Source organism: Misgurnus anguillicaudatus, chromosome 17 (assembly GCF_027580225.2).
Source record: "Misgurnus anguillicaudatus chromosome 17, ASM2758022v2, whole genome shotgun sequence".
Lineage (NCBI taxonomy): Eukaryota > Metazoa > Chordata > Actinopteri > Cypriniformes > Cobitidae > Misgurnus > Misgurnus anguillicaudatus.
In genome coordinates, this window is record NC_073353.2 from 41,593,512 (window position 1) to 41,618,635 (window position 25,124).

Here is a 25,124-nt window from a genome sequence, read left to right on the forward strand (position 1 = left end):
TAAAAGTGTTTGCCAAATCAAATGCACAATTATGTATAATGTCTTGTTTATGTTACATGGTTTTTAAACACTTTGGGGACCCCTTAAAGAGAAGAATGTTTTTCAGGGACCCCCTTATAATTATATAAGTGATTAGCACATGTTTAGCACAGTTTGCATTTTACAAACTAAATATTTTAGACCTGTTTTATACTGATAAACAACAACACATTTCAGCTTGAATCAATTTTGCACTGCAAAAAATGATTTTCAAGAAAAACTTTTCTTAGTATTTTTGTCTTGTTTTCTGTAAAAATATCTGGAAAGTCTTAAATTGGGATGCTTTTTCTTGATGAGCGGGGCGACCCAGGAGGGTGGGTCTAGTTTTTAGACCAAAAATATACAATTTAAGTGATTTTGTGTATAAAACAAGCAAAAAAAATCTGCCAATGGGGTAAGGAAATTTTTCTTGAATTTAGTTTTAAGAAAAATGTTCAACATTTTTTTGCTTACCCCATTGGCAGATCTAAAAAAAAATTTGGTCTTAAGGCTGGACTTGTTTTCTTGGGTCGTTTTGCTCATCAGGAAAAAGCATCTTGACTGATGAATTTTTGGATATTTTGCTGAAAACAAGACAAAAATACTAAGAATTTTTCACCTGAACCTGCTAATCCCAAAAATTTGAAGCAGGTGTGTTGAAGCAGGGTTGGATCTAAAGTGGACGGGAGGGTAGATCTCCAGAAACAGGGTTGGTGACCACTGTTTTAGTCCAACCTAGTATGAACATAAAATAAAGTTAATGTATGATTAGCAGCTAATAGAGTCCATACGGGTTATTACACAACTTCAGTGATGTGTTTACTCAGTCTCAGTAGAGACCTTTGACCCTGCTGTCTATTGGCAGCCCCTCTTTGCAGAATACAGACGTTGTATTCTCACAGGTGTATTACTGAACAAGGTGTTGAAGACCACTGTCACAGTTATGGTATGTCAGTCGATTCTGTAATTGCATAAAAGCATATTATTTGTGTAACAACAATTTATGCATGAATAACATTACTAATGTACAAACATGCAGCTACTTTTACATTTCATTGTTTGGAGTTACAGTTTAAATTATTTGCAATGAATCATGAACGATCTGAAGGAATAGTAAGATGACACCTAGAGGCTATGTGATAGAAGTTTTCTTTATGCATGGTTTATTTCTGTAACTCTTTAAACAGCATTGATCTAGTTGGAGTGTCAGTCTCTCTTTAACCTTTAAGGAGATTAGTTGTTTTTTGGTCCTAAGTCAGGATTAAACTTGAAGCATGTCCAGAACTATAAAACACTTTACTATGATGTCTGTTTGTGTTTATAAACTGTACATTTGTAAAATAAAAAGCAAATTGAAACCGTCATGGAGAGTCTACTGGATTCAGTGGTTATAATGGAAATTGCATTGGAACTTCGTCTCTGATGGTTTCTACTGGTAATGTGCTGGGTTCTGTTATGTGGCAGATGGGAATCATTTGAACACTATTTAATCCTATTGGAATAAGACCCAAAACACACCACATAAAGAAATGTTGTTTTTAATGGTAAACAGCTGATTGGAAAGCATTTGAATGTGTATTGTTGTTTTCAGCAGGGATTATGGCTGTTGGTTGATTTCATGTAATTACAAACTAAATACTGAATGAAAGTATTTGCATTTTAAACAAATATTCATCACATGTATATGTTTATGAATCAGTTGCTCAATGCACACATACAGTATCTAAACACTCATTAGTCCTATAAAAACAATTCTAGAACTTATGTAATGTGTTATATTATAATGTGTTATACTGTATATATATAATGTGTTATGTGTAAAAAAGGAGTTTGCTCTCACTTATTTTTTTAAAAAAGTTAATACATAAATTCTGTTGTTTTTCTAGGTATTTGAGGAGGGTAGTGTGTTTCTGGACTTTGTTCAGGTGAGAATGTAAACACCTAACCTGTCATGAGGTAAAGTTAATTTGTCACCGTTAATTTTGTTTTAAGCCCTTGAAAAGTACAGACAGATGGATGGACAGACAGATGGACAGACAGACAGACCGACCAACGAACAGACAGACGGACGGCCAAACATAAAGTTAGACTGACAGACAGATCGACCGACCGACGGACCAACAGACAGACAGACAGATAGATACCTCCAAAAATATTGCAATAAAGTAAATATAGTAAACGGTATAGTAAGACAGACGGATGGACAGACAAACTGACTGACTGACAGACAGACATAAGGACTGACAGACAGACCGTCCAACAGACAGAGAGACGGATGGGTGGACAGACCGACTGACAGACAGACAGACAGATAGATAGATACCTTCAAAAATACTGCAATAAAGTAAATATAGTAAACAGTATAGTAATACAGACGGATGGACAGACAAACTGACAGACAGACCGCCCAACAAACAGAGAGACAGACAGACCGACAGATGGACCAACAGACAGACTGACAGACAGATAAATATTGCAATAAAGTAAATATGGTAAACAGTATAGTCAGACGGACTGACAGACAGACCGACCAACGAACAGACAGACGGACGGCCAAACATAAAGTTAGACTGACAGACAGATCGACCGACCGACGGACCAACAGACAGACAGACAGATAGATACCTCCAAAAATATTGCAATAAAGTAAATATAGTAAACGGTATAGTAAGACAGACGGATGGACAGACAAACTGACTGACTGACAGACAGACATAAGGACTGACAGACAGACCGTCCAACAGACAGAGAGACGGATGGGTGGACAGACCGACTGACAGACAGACAGACAGATAGATAGATACCTTCAAAAATACTGCAATAAAGTAAATATAGTAAACAGTATAGTAATACAGACGGATGGACAGACAAACTGACAGACAGACCGCCCAACAAACAGAGAGACAGACAGACCGACAGATGGACCAACAGACAGACTGACAGACAGATAAATATTGCAATAAAGTAAATATGGTAAACAGTATAGTCAGACGGACTGACAGACAGACAGACCGACGGACTGACGGTCGGACGGATAGACAGACGGACCGACAGACAGGCCGACAGTGACTGACCGACAGACAGACCGACAGAGACCGACAGACAGACCAACTGACCGATAGACAGACAGAGTAGATACCTCCAAAAACATTGCAATAAAGTAAATATAGTAAACAGTATAGTCAGACAGACGGATGGACAGACCGACCGACAACAGACGGACCGACAGACAAACAGATTGACAGACAAGACCGACAGACAGACTGACAGACAGACGGACGGACGGACAGATGGACTGACAGACAGACAGACAGATAGAGACCGACAGACAGATGGATACCCCCAAAAATATTGCAATAAAGTTAATATAGTAAACAGTATAGTCAGACGGACTGACAGACAGACGGACAGACAGACCGACGGACTGACAAACAGACTGAGGGTCGGACGGATAGATAGACGGACCGACAGACAGGCCGACAGTGACAGACCGACAGAGACCGACCGACAGACAGACCAACTGACTGATAGACAGACAGAGTAGATACCTCCAAAAACATTGCAATAAAGTAAATATAGTAAACAGTATAGTCAGACAGACGGATGGACAGACCGACCGACAACAGACGGACCGACAGACAAACAGATTGACAGACAAGACCGACAGACAGACTGACAGACAGACGGACGGACGGACAGATGGACTGACAGACAGACAGACAGATAGAGACCGACAGACAGATGGATACCCCCAAAAATATTGCAATAAAGTTAATATAGTAAACAGTATAGTCAGACGGACTGACAGACAGACGGACAGACAGACCGACGGACTGACAAACAGACTGAGGGTCGGACGGATAGATAGACGGACCGACAGACAGGCCGACAGTGACAGACCGACAGAGACCGACCGACAGACAGACCAACTGACTGATAGACAGACAGAGTAGATACCTCCAAAAACATTGCAATAAAGTAAATATAGTAAACAGTATAGTCAGACAGACGGATGGACAGACCGACCGACAACAGACGGACCGACAGACAAACAGATTGACAGACAAGACCGACAGACAGACTGACAGACAGACGGACGGACGGACAGATGGACTGACAGACAGACAGACAGATAGAGACCGACAGACATATGGATACCCCCAAAAATATTGCAATAAAGTTAATATAGTAAACAGTATAGTCAGACGGACTGACAGACAGACGGACAGACAGACCGACGGACTGACAAACAGACTGAGGGTCGGACGGATAGATAGACGGACCGACAGACAGGCCGACAGTGACAGACCGACAGAGACCGACCGACAGACAGACCAACTGACTGATAGACAGACAGAGTAGATACCTCCAAAAATATTACAATAAAGTAAATATAGTAAACAGTATAGTCAGACAGATAGATGGAAAGACCGACCGACAACAGACGGACCGACAGACAGACAGATAGATTGACAGACAGACAGACAGACGGACTGACAGACAGATGGACCGACCAACAGACAGACAGACAGACCAACAGTGACTGACCGACAGACTGACAGAGACTGACCGACAGACAGACCAACCAACCGATAGACAGACAGAGTAGATACCTCCAAAAATATTGCAATAAAGTAAATATAGTAAACAGTATAGTCAGACAGACGGATGGACAGACCGACCGACAACAGACGGACCGACAGACAAACAGATTGACAGACAAGACCGACAGACAGACTGACAGACAGACGGACGGACGGACAGATGGACTGACAGACAGACAGACAGATAGAGACCGACAGACATATGGATACCCCCAAAAATATTGCAATAAAGTTAATATAGTAAACAGTATAGTCAGACGGACTGACAGACAGACGGACAGACAGACCGACGGACTGACAAACAGACTGAGGGTCGGACGGATAGATAGACGGACCGACAGACAGGCCGACAGTGACAGACCGACAGAGACCGACCGACAGACAGACCAACTGACTGATAGACAGACAGAGTAGATACCTCCAAAAATATTACAATAAAGTAAATATAGTAAACAGTATAGTCAGACAGATAGATGGAAAGACCGACCGACAACAGACGGACCGACAGACAGACAGATAGATTGACAGACAGACAGACAGACGGACTGACAGACAGATGGACCGACCAACAGACAGACAGACAGACCAACAGTGACTGACCGACAGACTGACAGAGACTGACCGACAGACAGACCAACCAACCGATAGACAGACAGAGTAGATACCTCCAAAAATATTGCAATAAAGTAAATATAGTAAACAGTGTAGTCAGACAGATAGATGGAAAGACCGACCGACAACAGACGGACCGACAGACAGACAGATAGATTGACAGACAGACAGACAGACAGACGGACTGACAGACAGATGGACCGACCAACAGACAGACAGACAGACCAACAGTGACTGACCGACAGACAGACCAACCAACCGATAGACAGACAGAGTAGATACCTCCAAAAATATTGCAATAAAGTAAATATAGTAAACAGTATAGTCAGACAGATAGATGGAAAGACCGACCGACAACAGACGGACCGACAGACAGACAGATAGATTGACAGACAGACAGACAGACAGACGGACTGACAGACAGATGGACCGACCAACAGACAGACAGACAGACCAACAGTGACTGACCGACAGACTGACAGAGACTGACCGACAGACAGACCAACCAACCGATAGACAGACAGAGTAGATACCTCCAAAAATATTGCAATAAGTAAATATGGTAAACTGTATAGTAAATTGTAACAGTCGGACTGACATTTCAAGAAAGTAAAGTGTTTTAAATATTTCTTTAGTAAAAATTTAAGTATATACAGTATCTACAACCGTTTATCAATTTATAGTTAATAGTACAGAATAGGCAGGGGCTGTCACTAAGTACAATTCTAAGGGGCCACGCACTATAGGGCCCCCAAAGATCATTTTTATTAGAAGTAACATGGGTGTGGTAGAGGGCCAACCCATATATTCTTTCATAGGGCCCAAAGTTGTTAGTGGCACCCCTGTGAATGGGCCTACTACTAACTATACAAGTACAAAGACTACAAAATACTAAATACAATTTTATAGCAAATACTAAAGTATGGTACAGTCATGGGAGGTAGACAAATAGAGATAATTGCATCTCTATCCCGCAGGTGCTCACCAGTAACCTGCTGTGCGCATGCGCACTGGCAGCAGTCGCGCTGGTGATCGTGTGGTTCATCAGAGACTCTTATCACATCCACAACATCCATGAGAAGCACGTGCTGGTGACAGGGTGCGATAGCGGTTTCGGACACCTCGCAGCGCGGCAGCTCGATCAGCGCGGCTTTCGCGTCATCGCCGCCTGTCTAACGGAAGCTGGTGCCTCCAGGTTGCACGCCGCCGCCTCCCCCACACTGAGGACGCTTCTGCTCAATGTTACCGACAGCGCGAGCATCAAGAGCGCACTGGAGCGCGTGTGCATCGAGACAGGGGATAGAGGTGAGATAAGCCATTTCTCAATATGCGTTCTTGTCTGTACTTGTGTTCTTGTGGACTTGTGAAACGTCATCAGTCGCGGCCCAAGTACTGTTCCAATTCAAAGTTCGCATCAAGCCCAAGTTCACATAAAATCCCCGGATGTGTTCTTGATCCGCCCATTTTATCGAGGATGCATCAGAGGAGACTTGTGTGGACTTATGACAGCGAAGTTTTCCAGAATGCATTTCGCGTCAGGATTTCGTTCTTCCGAGTCTGAACTTGCAAGTTCGAACTACGAAGGACACAAGTCCGAGTTTGGCGTACTTGGTATTGAGAAACGGCTATAGTGTGTCAGCTCGAGCCAAGAACAGTAGACGATAAAGTGGAGATATAAGCACTCGGTCTGACTCATAAATCTGCATTTTTGATTAACGTTTGGACAGGACGCTTTTAGTTGAGCTGGAGAAGCAAAATGCCAACACGCATCATTCTGCACATCATCGTTTATTATGGGATGACATCCTCAAACACACATCTGATGTTTGCACTAACCTGCTTCCTTCAGTGATCTGTGGTTTTATATTTGCTATCATTCAAAAGTTTTAGGAAAAATACAAAATAAACTCAAACTATGTTATATTCGAGCATCTTCAGTGTAGTCACCCAATATCAAGAATTAGCAAATAATGTAGGCTACTTGTGTCATTTTACTAAAGCAGCGTGTTGAGGTCTCACATTAAGGTCCTGTCCCAAATGGCACACTCCGGACTTGTGGACTTCCTTTACTTTGATGACATCATGTAGTGCAGACCTTAGGGACCCTTGATTCGAGTCCATGAGGGCGCCCCGGAGTCCTATTTTTTGACAGAGGCCCAAATGGCGCACTTCATGTAGACTTTCAGTCTTGTTGTGGCCTTAAATTGTGCGTCCTTGCTTCGTCTACGAGTCCGTAGGGTGTCCCATCTGTAATTTTTACTCTCAGAAGTGTGCTCATCAGCGCCCCCTTTGCACCCTTGAAGTACTTGTGAAAGAGCAATCAGAAGATGGGTTGGGAGGAGTTCACACCAATGAAAGCATAAGTGTAAGTTTTACCAGGAAGACTCTAATACCACGTCATTCATCTATAAAAATCGGCTAACCAACGCTGAAGTTCGCCTCCATCCTCCCCACCACCACCAGGCTGTTCCCTGTTCTTTTGTCCGGGGGTAGGCTCCGCCCCTGCCTTCATCTCCAGGCAAGATCTGCCGGAGTACAGCTAGACCCGGATGAAAGGCGGGGGATACGCCAAAAGAGTCTCACAACGAGACTTAAGCATCTATTTAATTTGAGACTGTTCTGAATAGATATGTTTATTAATTCATCATGGAATAAATGTCATTCAAACGTTGCCTTCTGAGTCTTTATGGTAGAACTTCTCTTCCTATTTCCGGCGTGATGCTCGAGTCTGGCCCTGTCCCAAATGGCAAACTCTGGACTTGTGGACTTCCTCAGAGTGCACACTTCATCATGGGGACCCTTTAGATCGATCCAAAGGATCAATCGCCCCCTAGTGACTTTAGGGACCCTTGACGCGAGTCCACGAGGGCGCACCGGAGTTGTATTTTGGGACAGACTCGAGCATCAAGAGAAGTTGCCCATCAGTGTAAACTCCTCCCTTATGTCGTCTGATTGGTCTAATTGCTCTTTTGCAAGAACTTCTGGGTGGGTAAAGTGCGTGAAGCCTGCAGCAGTGCCAAAGACCCACCAAGGGTGCAAAGGGGGCGCTAATGAGCACACTGTCAGAAACAAAGGCACAAAACCGCACCTTTTCCGTCACTGGGGCTGTACCCTAAGTTTCCGTTTGGTACCTTTTTACGGAATAAAAAACAGAATACAATTTTGGGTAGATTACCGTACCTTAAGGACCTACATTGTTAGAAAAAAGTCAATATATGTACCCTAGCTGTCAGTGGGGCAGCACCCTTTTAGGTACAGATATGTAAATATTTAGTACCAATATGTACCTTTGAAATACTAATATGTATTTTGGAGGTACTAATAAGCTCTCTTTGGTCCCAGTATGTACCTCTGAGGTACTAAAATGAAATCTTTAGGTGCAAAGCTGTACTTTTTGAAAGGGTACAGCCCCAGTTACAGAAAAGGTCCAGTTTATTTCTGAGAGTGCACACTTCGGAGTGTAAAAATGACAGATGGGACACCATACGGACTCGTTGACTAAGCGAGCGCGTGCAATTTAAGGCCACAAGACCGAAAGTCCACATGAAGTGCACCATTTGGGACAGGGCTTAAGTAGGCTACAGAAGGAATTCAAATATTTGCTGAGCTTCTATAGGCTGATTTTGACTCATCAATTTAAAAACATTTCTATTAAATAAAATTTTGGTATTGCAATGAAACAAATACATTTGCACAATTATATAATTGTCTACAAAAATAATTTCAGACCATTAAGCATAAGATTAAAAAGTGTTATGAAAAAGATTTCACAAGTGAGCCTATAGGTGTCCAAATCACAAACAATAATTGGTCAAGAATAGTGGTAACCCTAACACACAAACCTTTCAAAGCCTTGTTTTTCTTCCTTCAGGTCTGTGGGGCTTGGTGAACAATGCCGGTATCTCAATCCCCATCGGTCCCACAGAATGGATGGATCTGGAGGACTTTAAGAAAGTTCTTGATGTAAATCTGATGGGCGTCATTGAGGTGACCCTGAAGTTTCTCCCTCTCTTGAAGAAAGCTCGAGGCAGGGTGGTGAATGTTGCCAGCATACTGGGCAGACTTTCTCTCATCGGAGGAGGATATTGTCTTTCTAAATGGGGCGTGGAGGCATTTTCTGATAGCTTGAGGTATATCTAACAAAAATTTTAACTTTCCAAGACCCTATAAAAATAAATCGTGACAGCGTAACTTGGATAGGCAGCGTGGATAGCCTCTCTCTCTGACTTCTCATTCTCTTGTTAGGAGGGATATGTGTCACTTTGGCATCAGGGTAAGTATCATTGAACCAGGTTTCTTTAAAACGCAAGTAACAGATCTTGGTCTGATTGAAGATGATCTAAAGAAACGATGGAACGGTCTTCCAGCCGAGGTCAGGAGATCCTACGGAGACTCGTACTTGCAGGAATGTGAGTACCAGTGATGTCATATCGATTACATTTGATATTTATATCATGATTTAGGGACAGTTCACCCCAAAATAAGATGTCATGATGTACAATTGAACATTTATTTTTCTCAATCGGTTTCTTCTAGATATGAAGTGCCAGGCGTTCTCTATGGGTATTTTATGCAGTAGCGACATTTCCAAAGTGACATCATGTATGGTGCATGCTCTGTCAGCTCGTAATCCTAGGACGCGATATGCAGCTGGTTGGGACGCTAAGCTTTTTTGGATTCCTCTTTCATACATGCCTACCTGTGTAGCAGACTTCATCATGAGCTTACTTTTGCCTTTTCCCAAAGAGTCCTGAAATCATCACAATCATCCTGCCATTGAACGCAATGACATATTGTTCAAATTGTGTTATATGACATTGTTTGATACTGTACATACATACTGTAAGACAATTATAGGCAGAAAGATAAAAATGACCTGCACATTAATTTAAAAACAAACACATTTATTTGATTTTATTTCACAGCAGCATCAATTTATTTCCAGTTCCATTTATAGACACATGGGCTTATACATTTATAATATTTATTTTCTGTCATTATAATACAAAATCACTTAAAATATATTGACTTTTTACTGCACAGGTGTGAATCTTGCGTAGTAAATATGAAGAGCCCTCCCCGCTGGTGGGATATCGGAGATGTACAAAATTTTACATGCATATATTGTGAACATTTTCAAGTATATTTTGACACATTTTTCCGCCTCTGTTATAATATTACACTAATATTTACTCTTACGGAAGGCAGGGAAAATATCAAATGACTGCATTTTTATTATTGCGTTCAGATGAGAGTCCCTTTCTTCAGAGCAAGAAGATAAATACAGCCACCTTAAATCAACTTAATCTTCTAGATATCACAAATCCCATTGTTAATGTTTACTTGCTGGACTATTAAAGAACAGATCATGTGACTAAATCATGATATGTTGACTGATATTATTACTTCTGCTCCTTCTCTTCAAGCTGATCGCTCCAGAAATGAGGTATATATATATGCATATGTGTCATGTTTGTCTGTCCCGTGGCAAAACCGTTGAAAACAATCTGATATAATGGCAAAGACTCGAAACACATTACTCATACGGTAATGTTGGCATGTTCGTGTATTTCCAGAAATAAGTATTTATCTATTTTAAAATAACTTTTTAGCAGAGGACATCAACAAATCTTTTCAATTTACAAATGTACAAAATATTCATAGCATTCTCCATCAGCAGCATCAGTGCAAAGATATACAAATATGACATCACAATAAAAAATCATCATACAAGAATTGGCATACAAAGGCAAACTCTGGACAGACCTTACGTTTTGTAGGCGATACTGTACAAACATTTAATCAAATTTATTCTCATCTCCATCTTCGTTTTGCAAAATAATCTTACAATGATTCGGCTGCATATAAAAATAAGATTTTGTGCAAAGCTTGTATTTTCCCGTGTGTGTATGTGTGGTGGTTATATTTCACTGTCCTCTTTGACCAGGTTGGCCGTATCTCTGTACGTGTCCTCTGTGGGAGTATAGGAGCTCAGTTTCTCTCGTTTCTGAGGTTTGGGAGGGGGGACGAATGGAGAAGGTTGTGTATCGCTGGCTTCTTCACCTCCAACAGCCTGCTGGTCCTGCATCTGCAACAAACGATGTTTGCATCACTTATATATTATGTCTTTTTCTGAAGCTCAGTTGGTAGAGCATTGCGGTAACAAGGCAAAGGTTTGATCAAGTCACATACTGATAAAAATGATAGATTAAATGCACTGTAAGTAGCTTTGGATAAAAGCATCTTTCAAATGCATCCAGCTTTAATCTAAAATGACTTAAGGGGGACTTATGATCATGTTTTCAGGTGGTGCTCTTCCACAACTTATAAAACCCGGAAGTACCACCCTACACTGCAAAAAAGGATTTTCAAGAATTTTTTTTGAATTTTTGTCTTGTTTTCAGTAAAAAATATCTAAAAATTCTTAAATTAAGATGCTTTTTCTTGATGAGCAAAACAACCCAAGAAAATAAGTCTAATATCAAATTTAAGTGATTTTGTGCATTAAACAAGCAAAAAAATCTGCCAATGGGGTAAGCAAAAAATTAAAATTTTTCTTAAACATTAAATTCAAGAAAAAATGGCTTACCCCATTGGCAGATTTTTTTGCTTGTTTTATGCACAAAATCACTTACATTTGATATTTTGGTCTAAAATCTACTTATGTTCTTGGGTCGTTTTACTCATCAAGAAAAAGCATCTTCATTTTTTTTCTTGAAAATCATTTTTTTGCAGTGTACACTGCAAAAGATGACTTTCTTACTTAGTATTTTTGTCTTGTTTTCCATTAAAATTTCTAAAAAAAATTCTTAAATCAAGATGTTTTTTCCTGATGAGCAAATTGACCTAATACCTTTTAGAGGAAAAACATACAATTTAAGTGACTTTGTGATTAAAACAAGCAAAATGATCTGCCAATGGGTCGAGAAAATTTTGCTTAAATTAAGTGTTTAAGAAACAGAAAACTTGTTTTTAGTTTTTTTCTCATCCCATTGCCAGATTTTTTTTTTTTGCTTGTTTTAAGCACAAATTAACTTAAATTGTATATTTTTTGTTTATAAACTAGACTCATTTTCTTGGGTCGTTTTGCTCATGAAGAAAAAGTATCTTAATTTAAGAATTTTTAGATATTTCTACTGAAAACAAGACAAAACACTAAGTAAGAAAGTAATTTTTGGCAGTGTATACTGCCAATGGGGTAAGCAAATTTGTCTTGAAATTTCTTGAATTTAGTGTTTAAGAAAAGTGTTCAGGATTTTTTTGCTTACCCCATTGGCAGATTTTATTGCTTGTTTTATGCACAAAATCACTTAAATTTGATATTTTTGGTCTAAAAACTAGACTTATTTTCTTGGGTCGTTTTGCTCATCATGAAAAAGCATCTTAATTTAAGAATTTTTAGATATTTTTACTGAAATCAAGACAAAAATACTAAGATTTTTTTTCTTGAAAATAATTTTTTGCAGTGTATATATTCAAAGAAGAACATTTTCTCAAAAGGCATTAAACTTCTGTAAAAATCATAAAAAATGCTTGCGCTGGCTGGCAACTTTTTTTTAAACGCTGGTTGGGAAAGAGTTAAACCACCCATAACATCCACCTTTTCACAATATATTCATTCCCATATGGCAAAAAATTAATTTCTCTGGCAAAAAATAAATTTTAAATATATGCTAAATACATTTTGTAGAAAGTAAAACTTTATTAAATATATTTTTGAATTTGAAGGTTATTTTCAAATTCAAAAATATATTTTGTTTTAACCTTCATATATTAACATATATTTCAAAAAGTATTTAGGGGCAACAAATAAATTTTTAATTGTACAACCCATACGGCAAAAATTTAAAGTTTGTAAACTATAAGTATAAAATATAAAATCATAAGTATATATAAATATATTTAATTTGAATCTTTTCAAACCGGTTATGTTTACAGGTTTGTAACATGTAAAGTTTTTCTTCCAATGCGATGTGAATATAAATGGTTTCAAATATATTTATTTTTAAAATATATTTTAAAATATACAAAAAATGGACAAAAAATATATTAGCGAAAAATACATTTTTGTAAACTTATTTCAAAATATATTTGCCATTTTTGTATATTTTAAAATATATTTAAAATTATATTTATAAAATATATTTTATTACCATATGGAACCCTATAACTGTCACTGTCCCACAGGTGGGACGTTTGGCATTACATATTTAAAACAATAATTACATAGTCTAAACCTACACCAATCTTGACAAACTATATACCGTGGAAAGCTCAAAGAATGTAGTTTTAACATATCAACACCATTTTGAAAAAAAAGTATGTAGTAAGAGTCATTTTCTAAAATGTCGCAGACCAACAGGTGGGCCCAAAATGTTATTACATATTTATTTGTAAATATCCCATTAACCTGAAATAACCTCGACAAACTACATATTGTTGGAAAGCTCAGGGAATGTAGTTTTCATATTTCAAGGCCATTTGATGATAGAATTTGTATAGGGACAGTTATTTTGTTAAATGTCACTCACCCCATAGGAATACATATAAATGATTATATATTTATAACACTAATACCCTATAATCTTGAAATAATCTTGACAAACTATATATCGTTGGAAAGCTCTAAGAATGTAGTTTTCATATTTCAAAACCTTTTTGCATTAAACACAATGCAGAGACAGTAATTTATTAACTTGTGACAAGATATTGCAACCAACCGTTGACACCTAGTGGCCTTGGTTGGTAAAACCACTAAAAGTGAGACAGAAACTTCATTTTTTGTTATTTTCACCTAAAATTTGGTTCAGAACTAGTTGAGACTTGTGTCTTTATTGGTGTGGTGTTTTGAGAGTAAAACATTTAAATTTTTATATACATTTGATAAGAGAGTATATACTTTATTGCATTATTTTTATTATTTAAAATACATTTAAACGGGTATAACTTTTTTGTCATTTAATATTTACAACTTCAAACACCTCAGTGTAAAACTATAAATTGTCTTCTTTAAAAAGAGACCAGGATTTTGCTTCTAAACCAAAGAATGCCAGAGTTATAGTCATTTTAACGTGCAGATCACCTTTTCACCGCCCACCCCCACTCAAAAGGGGCGGTGACAGTTATAGGGTTAAATCAATTAGGATATCTTATTTGAAAATGACTTTGATTTCATTCTCACCTCTGAATATATTGGGTTTTCAAATGTTGTACTTGGCTTCAGCTTTCTTTTAAAGATGCTCCATCTGGACTCCTGAAAGATGAATGAATGACAAAATGGTCACATAAACAAGAAAAACAGGGTAATACAACAGGTAAAATGTATTATTATGAAATTCTCTCGTGTATCCTTTTTTATTTACATTAACAATTTATCCATTTGGCAGAAGCCAAAAGCGACATACAATGCATTACATTTTTCTTAGTATGTGTGTTCCCTGGGTCTGAACCCATGACCTTTTGCGCTGTTACCACAATCCTCTACCACTGAGCTATACAGGAACACATACTGTAAATTAACATTAATATACAGCAAACACTGACACTATGTTAACATTATTTTGACAGGTGAGGATTGCCCGTCAAACTGACCCTGATTAGCACAAATGTTTTTGGGTTTCATACCTGTGTGTTTGTTTGCTCCACTGGGACGCTCTTCACCTCCACTGGCTGTTCACCCGTGTGATATGTAGGGTTTGAGAAGGTCTGGTCACCACTGACATCCACTGTGACCTGTGTGAAACATGCTTGTTTATATGTTATTTATATTTGTATGTAGACCACAATGAAATGCTTTTGAGAGATGATGTGACCTGTGTCGGATGGATAACTGCAGGGGCACCAGATGGGCCTGCTGTAGTTGAATATAGAGGATTCTCAAATGTGATCGGCTGCCTTCCCGACTCTACAAAATTCTCATCCTATAACAAACAACCGAAGAGGATTTGTATCAGAAAAAAATCTTCATTGTTGCCATAGAATCCATAAGTGTGTTTGACTTCCTGTTGCACTGCGCGGGCCGATCGGTGTGTGACATACGCCAACCGATCTATGCAGCAGCGGATGCAGTAGCCCCTTTGTTGTTGCTTCTATCGAGCCATAGTAGCTGCGTTTCCAATATAGATGTGTGTAAAAGTGTTCTTTTCTAAATGTCGACAAAAAACTTTTACAAAATAAGCGTTTGCATTAACCGACGTTATGCAACTTAGACTACGTTTACATGGAAACGATCTGAAGAGAAAACGCAAAAGTGGCTTTGCATTTACATGGAAACGATCTGAAGAGAAAACGCAAAAGTGGCTTTGCATTATCACTTTTTATTCCGCGTTTATACGGGCATTTTGGTGGGGGATTTTGCGTTTTTACCCTTTAGACAAGAACGCGAGGGTTTTTAAGATTTCCACTCTGGAGGGTGGTTTCACTTTTTTGCTTTTTTAAGCCCAGAAACCGCCGTCACCGTGTAAACGAAAGGCACATCTGATAAAATATTTTTATGTTTTCACCCTTTACCGTTTTTGTGTAAACAGGGCCTTAAACGTCATTTTGTTGTCAAAACCACGGCAAAGGGTGTGTTCGACTTCATACGGTACAACACTGGCCGACATGCATATGATATCAAAATACAGCGAGAGCGACTCGAAAGCATAAAGAGCGGTCGGCTCCAGAGTCACTCTCATGGTATGTTGAAGCCATGCGCTTGTCGGTTCTTGTGACGTACATACCCTGCCATATTTAAGGAATGATTATGTGACTTTTACAAACATCAGGTGACCTATAAATGCGAAAAAAAAAACTTTTTCTATTGTAGTTTTGCAATATATTTCTTCTTTGAATTGCCTGAAATATCACTTTATTCGAGCTAGTGCTGCCTCAAGATTAGTCGCGACTAATCCTTTGCAGAATAATAATAATACGTGTTTGTTTACATAATATATGTGTGTGTACTGTGTATAATAATTGTGTATAAATACACACACAGACACGCATGTATTTAATTAAGAAATATTTGCATGTGTATATACATGTTTATATTTATATATAATTTATATTATATATAAATATAAATATTTATTATATTAATATATTTTTTCTTAAAATTCTACATGTATGTGTGTGTATTTATATATGCATAGTTGTTATACACAGTACGCACACACATATATTATGTAAACAAAAACTTTTATTCTGCAAACGATTAGTCGTGACTAATCGTGAGGCAGCACTAATCCGAGCGTAAAAACGTTTTTGCAAAATATGGGAGTTTATGTGAAACTGACGTATTTGCACAATTTGAGTGGTAATGGAAACGCAGTTACTGTGGGATTGCATTGTAATTAGGGCTGTCAATAGATTAAAATATTTAATCTAGATTAATCGCATGATTTCATGAGTTAACTTGCGATTAATCGCAAATTAATCGCACATTTTTATCTGTTCTAAATTTACCTAAATGTAACACTTTTCAAGTTTTTAATGCTCTAATCAGCATGGATTTGGTCAATATATATGCTATATGCAAATGTATGTTTACAACAGCCTGTTTACATTTTCAACAGAACCATCAGCCATAGTTTTATACAGTTGTGTTCAAAATTATTCAACCCCCAATGCTGTTAAGGGTTTTAGGGAATTTAGTGTACATTTGTAATTGTATTCAGAATGAAATCCTACAATGACTTCTTAAAGAACCATATGCAACTAAAATGACATCAATTGGTTTTGTAATATAGTAGTAAATGTTTCTTTTGTGAATTCTTCATTGACACAATTATTCAACCCCTTAAAGAACTACCACTCTGAAGAACAGAGGTTCATTGAAGTGTTTTCAATCAGGTATTGAAAACACATGTGGATGTCAGGGAACAGCAATAAAGCCTAATAAGCACCAATTAGGCAGCTTTAAAATGACTGTGATACTCAACTCCTTCTAAACATTTACTGGTGTGGTTACAAACATGGTGAAGTCAAAAGAATGGTCCAGGAAGACAAGAGAAGAGGTGATTAATCTTCACAGGAAGGGCAATGGCTATAAGAAGATTGCAAAGATGTTAAACATACCAAGAGACACCATAGGAAGCATCATTCGCAAATTCAAGGCAAAGGGCACTGTTGAAATGCTTCCTGGTCGTGGCAGAAAAAAGATGCTAACTGCGACTGCTGTGCGCTATCTGAAGCGTAGAGTGAAAAAAGTCCCCGTGTGACTGCTGAGGAACTGAGGAAAGATTTGTCAGATGTGGGTACTGAAGTTTCTGCTCAGACAATTTGGCGCACCCTGCGTACTGAAGGCCTCCATGCCAGAACTCCCAGGCGCACCCCCTTGCTGTCTCCAAAGAATAAGAAGAGTCGACTGCAGTATGCCAAAAGTCATGTGGACAAACCACAGAAGTTTTGGGATAGTGTTCTGTGGAAAATTAGAACTGTTTGGGCCCATGGATCAACGCTATGTTTGGAGGAGGAAAAACAAGGCCTATGAAGAAAAGAACACCTTGCCTACTGTGAAGCATGGTGGGGGGTCAATCATGCTTTGGGGGTGTTTTGCTTCTGCAGGTACAGGGAAACTTCAGCGTGTGCAAAGTACCATGAATTCTCTTCAGTACCAGGAGATATTGGATGACAATGTGTTGCAGTCCGTCACAAACCTGAGGCTTGGGAGACGTTGGACCTTTCAACAGGACAAGGATCCCAAGCATACCTCCAAATCCACTAGAGCATGGTTGCAGAAAAAAGGCTGGAACATTTTGAAGTGGCCATCGCAGTCACCAGACTTAAATCCGATTGAGAACCTCTGGTGGGACTTAAAGAAAGCAGTTGCAGTGCGCAAGCCTAAGAATGTGACTGAACTGGAGGCTTTTGCCCATGATGAATGGGCGAAGATACCCGTAGATCGCTGCAAGACACTTGTGTCAAGCTATGCTTCACGTTTAAAAGCTGTTTTAACTGTAAAATGATGTTGTACTAAGTACTAAGATTGAATGTCACTTGGGGGTTGAATAAAACTGATAATGATGTGAGCACAGAAAAGACATTTGGGGTTATTTCATTATAAATGTTATGTTATATTTGTCTGACCTACACATGCCTCTTTGATGTAATTGTAAGCAGGATGACTGAATGATCAAAATCAATGTCAAACTGGCCAAAACAATCAATTTCAGTTGGGGTTGAATAATTTTGAACACAACTGTATATGATTTTCCCTTTAGAACACCTTGTTCTTTCTCCATTTCTGTTTGCTGCTGCATCATTTGTGACCTGTGCCGGCAAATTGAGTTGGTATGAGCAAATTTTCCACAAATGTGTTTTATATTTTAACATTCTCTATTAAAAAACTTCAAAACTATTGGAACAATTGTTGGAATCTGACAAACATGACAGAACTATACCTGTTTACGCAGAGCAAAAACAATATCAATATATGTTACATATATGTTTTTCTTTTATTGTTTAATTTTGACATTGAGACAGACCGCTTTAAGATCCTGTAGGCTAATTCAAGGGTTTAATATAAATGACACAACAGATACTTTTCCTTAACAGTTAACCAAACATTCACTTCAGATATAACAGATTATAGGTCATACCTGCGTGAATTCTTGTCAAAACAGATATTTTTAAACCTGTAATTTTGTGTTAGATGTCTGTTTATATCGGGGTCGCGCACTCACGTGTTTGTGTGCATGCGCTTCAGACGTCTGCGTCAGACATCGCTTTAGAGTCTTGTCACTCTTAATAACTCTTTTAACATCAAGAAAGTCCTGCAGTCTATTTTCTATCATTTCTGAATGCTTTAAAAACAAAACAAAAAAATAAAAGAAGACGCATCTTTGCTTTATATTATGGATTTTGGACGATACACCTCTCAGGAAACGTGCAGATAAAGATCATTTTAGATGTTTAATGACTATATACAGCATTGAATTCGCTAGACGAGAGCTTAATGTTCTTATTTTTATGAAAACCTCCGACTCATCTAGACAGCGCGGGTCACTTGCTGCGTCTCAATTCATCCAGCTGTGGGTCAAACAGAAATTGCGTGTGGCGTTAATCGCGCGTTAATAAAATTTGTGCCGTTAAAATGAATTTGCATTAACACTAATTTTGACAGCCCTAATTGTAATGTACGGTTATAACACTTTATTTCAGTACGCCATCAATGAACATGATTTGTGAGTCACATCAGATGTATTCCTATTAACAATGAATGTCAAGACTCCCATCATTCCATGCTCTTTCACAGCATCATTAAACTATGCCGTTGTTGTAGTTTTGCGAACCTCTAGCATTAAAAAAGTACATATTGTGCCTTTAATGGTACACTTAGACATGGAACTGAAGTACTGTAACATTAACACTGGGGTCAAAGATAAACCAGAGATTTTACGCTTCACAGATAAGTCAGAAAATGTGCTTAATGTACTTTAAGGGTTAAGAAGAAAGCAGTTACTGTTAAATGAACAAACATTAATCACATGTACCAGCTGCATGGCTCTGTCGATGAAGGACACTCCTACAGTCTGAGGCTCCAGGTCCATGGTCACATTGTCGCCCGAATGGAACGACACCCCGTTTCCTGCATCACCCGACTTCACCAGACTGCTCAGACTAAACAGAAAATGTTGATCAAAATATATCTAGATCGTTTACAGCCTTGTATATATATTATTATATACTGAATGTGCGTAAGTCACTTGGATTGACATTTTATAAGCTATTAAAATGAAAACATTTCAAAGTATCCAAATACTTTCTAAGTCAACTGCAGGTGTATTTGTTTTACCTGGGTAGTTTAGGTATTGATGGAATGAGGGATCCGGTGCGCTTGTAGTTAAGGAAAACTGCCACCGCCAGCGCTCCGGTAATGAGAATAATAATCACTGCTAACAAAACAGCCACAGCTACAAACACACAAACACAAACATGTAAATCCATGAATTAAACTTCATTTGATATACTGTATATGACCCTGGACCACAAAAACCAGCAATAGCAATAGCAATAGCTTTACAGATTACGCAAAATTTTAGCGTTATTTTCATAATGTCAACAAAAAACTATTGCGAAATGACGGCATTTCCATTTATCGATGATAGGGCACTGAAACGTAATTTTTCTTCTCGCGATAAGTCAAGTAAAACATTATTTTTAACCAAAGGAGAAGTAAGATTATTATCCAAACATTAATGCGAAGGAAAGCCCCTTATACTTACACTGCAAAAAAATATTTAAGAAAAAAATTCTTAGTATTTTTGTCTTGTTTTCAGAAAAAATATCTTTAAATTCTCATATTAAGATGCTTTTTCTTGATGAGCAAAATGACCCACGAAAATAAGTCTAGTTTTTTTTAACAAAAATATCAAATTTAAGTGATTTTGTGCATAAAAAAGCAAAAAAAAATCTGCCATTGGGGGTAAGCAAATATTTTTTTCTCTTGAATGTAGTGTTTCAGAAAAATTTTCAAGATTTTTTTACTTACCCCATTGGCAGATCTTTTTGCTTGTTTTATGCACAAAATCACTTAAATTTGATAGTTTTGGTCTAAAAACTAGACTTATTTTCTTGGGTCATTTTGCTCATCAAGAAATACATCTTAATTTAAGAATTTTTTGATATTTTTAAAACAAGACAAAAATACTAAGTAAGAAAGTCATTTCTTACAGTGTACTTGTATCAGGTGACCTTAAAATGCAAATAAACTGTTTTGCGAAATACACCTTTTCCGAATTGCCTGAAAAACCACCTCATGCCAGCGTGAAAACTTGTTGCGATATATGGGAGTTTTTGCGAAATTTATGTGTTTTTCATTGGCCGTATTTTCAATGTCAATTAGCGAAATTTAAAGGGTAATGGAAACGCAGCTATTGTATGGGTCAAAATGATAGATTTTTATGCCAAAAATCATTAGGATATTAATTCCATTAAGTTATTTTGGAATTTTACTACCATAAATATATCAAAAATTATTTATCATTACTAATATGTGTTGCTAAGGACTTCATTTGGACAACCTTAAAGGGCGATTTACTAATTTTTTGCACCCTCAGATTTTCGAAAAAAATATTGTCCAACCCTAACTAATTATGCATCAATGGAAATCTTATTTATTCAGCTTTTAGATGATGTATAAATCTCAATTTCAAAAAATTGACCTTTATGACTGGTTTTGTGGCCAAGCTTTTTTTTGCTGGGGATGAAAAAGGTCTTCTGTAAACTTTGCTGAACCATAAAAATGCTGAACTAGCAGGTTACAGTCTGGTTATAGTGGATATTAAACAGCATTGCATGACCCTACAACCCAATGTAAGAAGCATGAGCAAAAGTCCTTACACTTACAATCAAAAGCAGTCATTACCTGTGCCTGCGGGTGCACCTATAGATCTTCCCATTTCACAGTAACTACCAGAATATCCGTACGGGCACCTAAGGAACCAAATAACAAAATGATTAGATATTAAAATTGACACTTCTCATTCTGTGCATGTCACCCAGTCTGTGAAAACCCAGATAAAATCAATTTTGGGTGATTTACTATTTTCTACATCCTACATGATGTAAAAATATAACCTTGATATCTTTAATATTGACTGAGTAAGGTCATGTAAGTAAGGTAACAGAGGCATCACAGGGTGGTTGTGGGGCTTTCAATCAGCGGTCAAACTTACTTGCACTTCGGCAGGTCCCCTTCATCGGTGTAGCACGTTCCTCCATTCATGCATCTGCATGCAAGAGGCATGGAAACCTCCGGCTCAATGGCTGCACGTGCGAGCGGCAGGCGCGACATAACCACAACAACACGAGCCACAATATTATCACATCACAGATGAAACACGGCACCGTCATCACAGTATCAAAGCACTCAAAACGTCACATGGCAATAACATACTCCTATCATGCAGCGTTAGATGCAGCACATGCATATTATATAAGATCAACAGGCATCTCTTACCTGCATCGCATTCATTTTTGTTGAAGGTGAGAGTACTGGAACCCTGCGGACAGGCACAGGTGAACCCACCTGGTCGCAGTAAACAAAGGTGACTGCAGACACCCTGACAGGGGTTGACTACTGCAAGAAACAGAAGGAGATAAATGCTATTTTGGCATCCTTTAAAGAAATAGTTCACCCAAAAAATGAAAATGAGCCCATATTTTACTTGCCCTCAAGCCATCCTAAGTGTATATGACTTTCTTACACCCAAACACAAGTTATATTCAATAATATCCTGGTTCTTTTCAGCTCTATAATGGCATTGGATAGTGCCCCATTTTTAAAGCTCGAAAAAGTTCACCCATCCATCAAAAACTAATCCATACACTTATTAAATGTTTTCCAGAATGAAGCAATGAGGTTTTGGTAAGGAAAATATTAGGCCATGATTACATTATTGCGTTTACCTTTTAAAATGCATTACTTTTGCCATGTTTACGCCTTTCATTTAGACTACGCCACTGTTTTCGATCCTCACAAATGGAGTTTATTATAAACTAGACTTTCTTGTGAATGTGCGTACAGTCGTTGCCATAGGCCAGTGATTGTACTATATAAAGTTTGAAACTTTGACTTTACTTCGGAAGCCACTTTTGGGCGGTTTCCTGAACAGGGCTTATCCTAGTCCAAGACTAAAATGCATATTTGACTATCAAAACACCTATTTCATTGCTAAAAAACAATGTTATTTTGTGTATTTGGTATAATACAATGTGTTTGCATGGTTTATAGTTAAAAAAAAAACATTATTTTAAATTTACATAAGTAAATGTTTCTTGAATTTTTCTTGAATTTAGTGTTTAAGAAAAATGTTCAAGATTTTTTGCTTACCCCATTGGCAGATTTTTTTGCTTGTTTTATGCACAATATCACTTAAATTTGATATTTTTTTTCTAAAGACTAGACATATTTTCTTGGGTCATTTTGCTTATCAAGAAAAATCATCTTAATTTACGAATTTTTAGATATTTTTACTGAAAACAAGACAAAAATACTAAGATTTTTTTTTCTTGAAAATAATTTTTTACAGTGTACTGAATGCTTACTGCAAAAACAAATGACTTTCTTAGTATTTTTGTATAGTTTTCAGTACAAATATCTAAAAATTCTTAAATCAAGACGCATTTTTTTGAAATATTAAATGTAAGTGATTTTGTGCATAAAACAAGCAAAAAAAAAAAAAAAACATCTGCCAATGGGGCAAGCAAAACAATCTTGAACATTTTTCTTAAACACTAAATTCAAGAAAAATTCAAGAAACATTTGCTTATCCCATTGCCAGATTTATTTATTTTTTGCTTGTTTTATGCACAAAATCACTTAAATTTGATATTTTTGTTCTAAAGACTAGACATATTTTCTTGGGTCATTTTGCTTATCAAGAAAAATCATCTTAATTTAAGAATTTTTAGATATTTTACTGAAAACAAGACAAAAATACTAAGATTTTTTTCTTGAAAATCATTTTTTACAGTGTACTGAATGCTAACTGCAAAAACAAATGATTTTCTTAGTATTTTTGTATAGTTTTCAGTACAAATATCTCAAAATTCTTAGATGCATTTTTTGATAAGCAAAATTACCCAAGAAAGCTTTTAGACAAAAAATATTAAATTAAGTGATTTTGTGCATAAAACAAGCAAAAAAAAAATCTGCCAATGGGGCAAGCAAAACAATCTTGAAAATTTTTCTTAAACACTAAATTCAAGAAAAATTCAAGAAACATTTGCTTATCCCATTGGCAGATTTTTTTTGCTTGTTTTATGCACAAAATCACTTCAATTTGATATGTTTGGTCTAAAAACTAAACTTATTTTCTTGTGTCGTTTTGCTCATCAAAAAAAGCATCTGAATTTAAAAAAAAATAGATATTTTTACTGAAAACAAGACAAAAATACTAAGATTTTTTTTCTTGAAAATAATTTTTTTTGCAGTACATGCAAAAAAATCTTGAAACAAGTTAACTTTTTTCTTAAACACTCGAGAAAAAATCTAGTTCTTAGCCTACTGGCAGATTTTTTTTTTTTTTTTGCTTTTTTTAAGCATAAATTCACTTACATTTGAGATTTTCTTGTCTAAAAACTAGACTTAATTTCATCAGAATTTTTTGATATTTGTACTGAAAACAATTAAAAATACTAAGAATTTTTTTTTGGCAGGGTACACCTTAAAAGTTGTTCTGTATTCTGTGATTATTTGGGCGGGGCTAAAATGGTGGCTCGATGATGCACTGGAGCCACCAAGCATGGCCCCGCACCTAAAACAAATAAGAGCATATAAGTGTATTTGATAGTTGAGACAGAAGGCAGCTTTTCCTCAGATAATCCTGCCTGTTTTTTCAAGATTTTACATCGCATTATCACATTTTTCTGTGGTGTGACAAACTGAGAATACATTTAATATCGAACTTTACACAGACGTTAATGATCGTATGGATTCATTTTTGATGGATGGATACGCTTTTTGGAGCTTTAGGAACGGTGCACTATCTAATGCCATTACAAAGTTGAAATGAGCAAGGATATTATTAAATATAACTATTTGGCTAAAAGAAGAAAATCAGATATACGTAGGATGGCTAGGATGCATTTAAACCCTTCAGTCAAATCTGAAGTATCCTCCATTAACTGTTTTAAAATCAACCTGATATCTCACCTGAGTGATTGTGTCTGTGCTGCTGGTAGATGCGAACTTGAGTCAGCCAGGGGTTTATGGTCAACACCTTCACTTTATCTCCTTTACCAAACTTATCTTTCTTCCACACTTCTCCCTTTTCTTTAGTGGTCCAGTACACGTGTCCCTCAAAGACATCTAGACTGTAGGGGTGACCGATATCTAATGATGAAAAATGAAAACTGTAAGCAGTGCAACTTCACAGATGTCTCCTTATGTACTGCATTACTAGC

The 25,124-nt window shown here is 37.3% G+C and overlaps 2 protein-coding genes across 4 annotated transcripts in view; one reads left to right on the top strand and one right to left on the bottom strand.

Moving 5' to 3' along the window:
• Positions 1 to 173: 173 nt before the first annotated feature.
• Positions 174 to 10,098, top strand: rdh1 (retinol dehydrogenase 1). The gene is made up of 6 exons (XM_055214580.2): positions 174 to 964; positions 1,905 to 1,943; positions 6,212 to 6,539; positions 9,106 to 9,364; positions 9,480 to 9,643; positions 9,771 to 10,098. Exons 1-6 carry the CDS (start codon positions 962 to 964, stop codon positions 9,986 to 9,988), a joined length of 1,011 nt encoding a protein of 336 aa, XP_055070555.2. The 5' UTR covers positions 174 to 961; the 3' UTR covers positions 9,989 to 10,098.
• Positions 10,099 to 11,001: 903 nt separating this feature from the next.
• The window catches only part of lrp2a (low density lipoprotein receptor-related protein 2a), a 121,605-nt gene continuing 107,482 nt past the window's right edge, over positions 11,002 to 25,124 (bottom strand). For all 3 annotated transcript variants that reach the window (XM_073854777.1, XM_073854779.1, XM_055214577.2), the window contains 10 exons: positions 24,874 to 25,053; positions 22,177 to 22,296; positions 21,893 to 21,983; positions 21,583 to 21,650; positions 20,011 to 20,128; positions 19,709 to 19,835; positions 15,047 to 15,154; positions 14,859 to 14,966; positions 14,416 to 14,487; positions 11,002 to 11,322 (listed from right to left, as the gene is read on the bottom strand). In XM_073854777.1, the coding sequence (XP_073710878.1) occupies positions 11,155 to 11,322; positions 14,416 to 14,487; positions 14,859 to 14,966; positions 15,047 to 15,154; positions 19,709 to 19,835; positions 20,011 to 20,128; positions 21,583 to 21,650; positions 21,893 to 21,983; positions 22,177 to 22,296; positions 24,874 to 25,053 (1,160 nt within the window). In that variant the 3' untranslated portion in view covers positions 11,002 to 11,154. The remainder of the gene's footprint in view (positions 11,323 to 14,415; positions 14,488 to 14,858; positions 14,967 to 15,046; positions 15,155 to 19,708; positions 19,836 to 20,010; positions 20,129 to 21,582; positions 21,651 to 21,892; positions 21,984 to 22,176; positions 22,297 to 24,873; positions 25,054 to 25,124) is intronic.